Source organism: Carlito syrichta, unplaced genomic scaffold, assembly GCF_000164805.1.
Source record: "Carlito syrichta isolate Samal-C Ts95f unplaced genomic scaffold, Tarsius_syrichta-2.0.1 Scaffold315528, whole genome shotgun sequence".
Taxonomy (NCBI): domain Eukaryota; kingdom Metazoa; phylum Chordata; class Mammalia; order Primates; family Tarsiidae; genus Carlito; species Carlito syrichta.
In genome coordinates, this window is record NW_007259624.1 from 95,143 (window position 1) to 96,842 (window position 1,700).

At 39.8% G+C, this 1,700-nt stretch overlaps 1 protein-coding gene across 1 annotated transcript in view; it reads left to right on the plus strand.

The window, feature by feature from the left end:
• The window catches only part of LOC103275541 (leucine-rich repeat and calponin homology domain-containing protein 2-like), a 122,365-nt gene that overhangs the window by 3,302 nt on the left and 117,363 nt on the right, over positions 1-1,700 (plus strand). The window contains 1 exon segment of the mRNA XM_021706398.1: positions 1,187-1,471. Coding sequence (XP_021562073.1) covers positions 1,187-1,471 — 285 coding nt within the window.

Below are 1,700 nucleotides of genomic sequence, written 5' to 3' on the forward strand. Positions count from 1 at the left end.
ACTGAAGGGGGAGGGGCATGGCCCAGCGCAGCACTCTGTATGCCATCCACCCAGAGAATCCTTGGGTCTATATAAATGTGGCTGGGGTCCAATTCAATTTCTTAATTAATACTGAGGCTAAGTTTCTAGCCTTGTGCTCATACTGAACTTCCTCCTAAAACCTGCTCTCCAGTGGAATTAAAGGTGTTCCAAAAACTAAATGTTTCACTTAAATGTTACTAAAAGGTAAATTCAAATTATGACTGTTAAAGGTTATCTATAAATAAATAAAAAGCAAAGGAAAAATGTAAAAAGGTTGTTGGTATACAAATAAAGTTTTAGCAAGATAACAAAAAAGAAAGGAATATAAAAATATATATATATATATATTTATCTAAGAGAAAATCTGATATGGTACATTTCTGTCCTATAATAAAGTAGATAGTTATGAAAGCCTTAAGTTCAGTCCTAAATGCCATCCACTGTCAAGACAAAATTCAATTAGCCCTCCCCCCACTGTCTTTGCTACAAAAGAGCGAGTTTTTTTCTTTTCAAATCATTGCACTATCATTTTGGCTAAATAAGTAACTTTTACAACAACTACTGTGATTTTGTGTTATAACATGCTTTAAAAAAAAACAAAAAACTTTAGTACTTAAACTCTTCAAGTTCTTAATTCAGTCTCTAGGGTGAGATAAGTAGCAAGCTCCAGCAACCACACCTACCCTGGCAAAATCCCACTACTGCCAATCCCTTTCTTATTATATTATGATAATTTTCAAGATTCGCTTACGAGTAAAAATGTGGTACTCAGTTCTTTGTTTCTTTGATAAATCACTCAATATCACAGACTCTGAATCTACCCAAGTTGCTGTAAGGTTCATAATTTTGTCCTTTATGGCTGCGTAATATTCCATCATATATATATACACCACATTTTTATTCAGTCTTCTTTCAGTGAACAACACCGTTGGTTCTACACATACATGTTTATTGCAGCATTATTCACAATAGCATTTATGGCAATACCATTCATACAAAATCTTACCACCCCTTTCACACAAAATCCTACTGTTCATTTCCCCTCACTATCAGGAATTCCCCTGTTTACAACCCCAACTCAACCATCGCCTGTCACTGTTACCTGTGCCCCACCTGGCTTCTTCTTCTGGTACTGTCCCTAAACATCACTTAACTTTTCTTTTAGATATGTTCTCTTCCAGGTTCTCTATTTACCTCCACAGTCTACTCCAAGACAGCTGGTTACTACTGCCCTCGTGCCCACTAAAGGACTGGCCGGAACAAGTCGCCATTCTACATTTACAGAAAACCTTCAAAAATCTTCACCTTCAGTGTCTACCTCTGGACCCTATTCTGGCTGGTTCTGTGCCCTTCCCCCACCTTACCCCACAATGTCCACATCCAGCAGGAAGCAGCCAGAAAGAATAACGATGCCCCTCTCCCAAATAAACAGAAAAGGTGGGAATGAAAGGTGCAGGGAACAGTCAGAAGGGCGTCCCCAAGATGGTGGGTGCTGCCTCCCGTGACAACAAAGTCCCTAAGCAGCTTTTCCCGCCCATGCGAAACTTAAACCTGTGCTCAACAACCTCTCCCTATAGGAATACTACCTCATAGTCTCCTCCAATAAAACCCAAGCACGGCACTGGCCAGCCCCTGCAAGGTCCATAAATATACCCCTCTCCCTGCATAGCTCTCTCTCT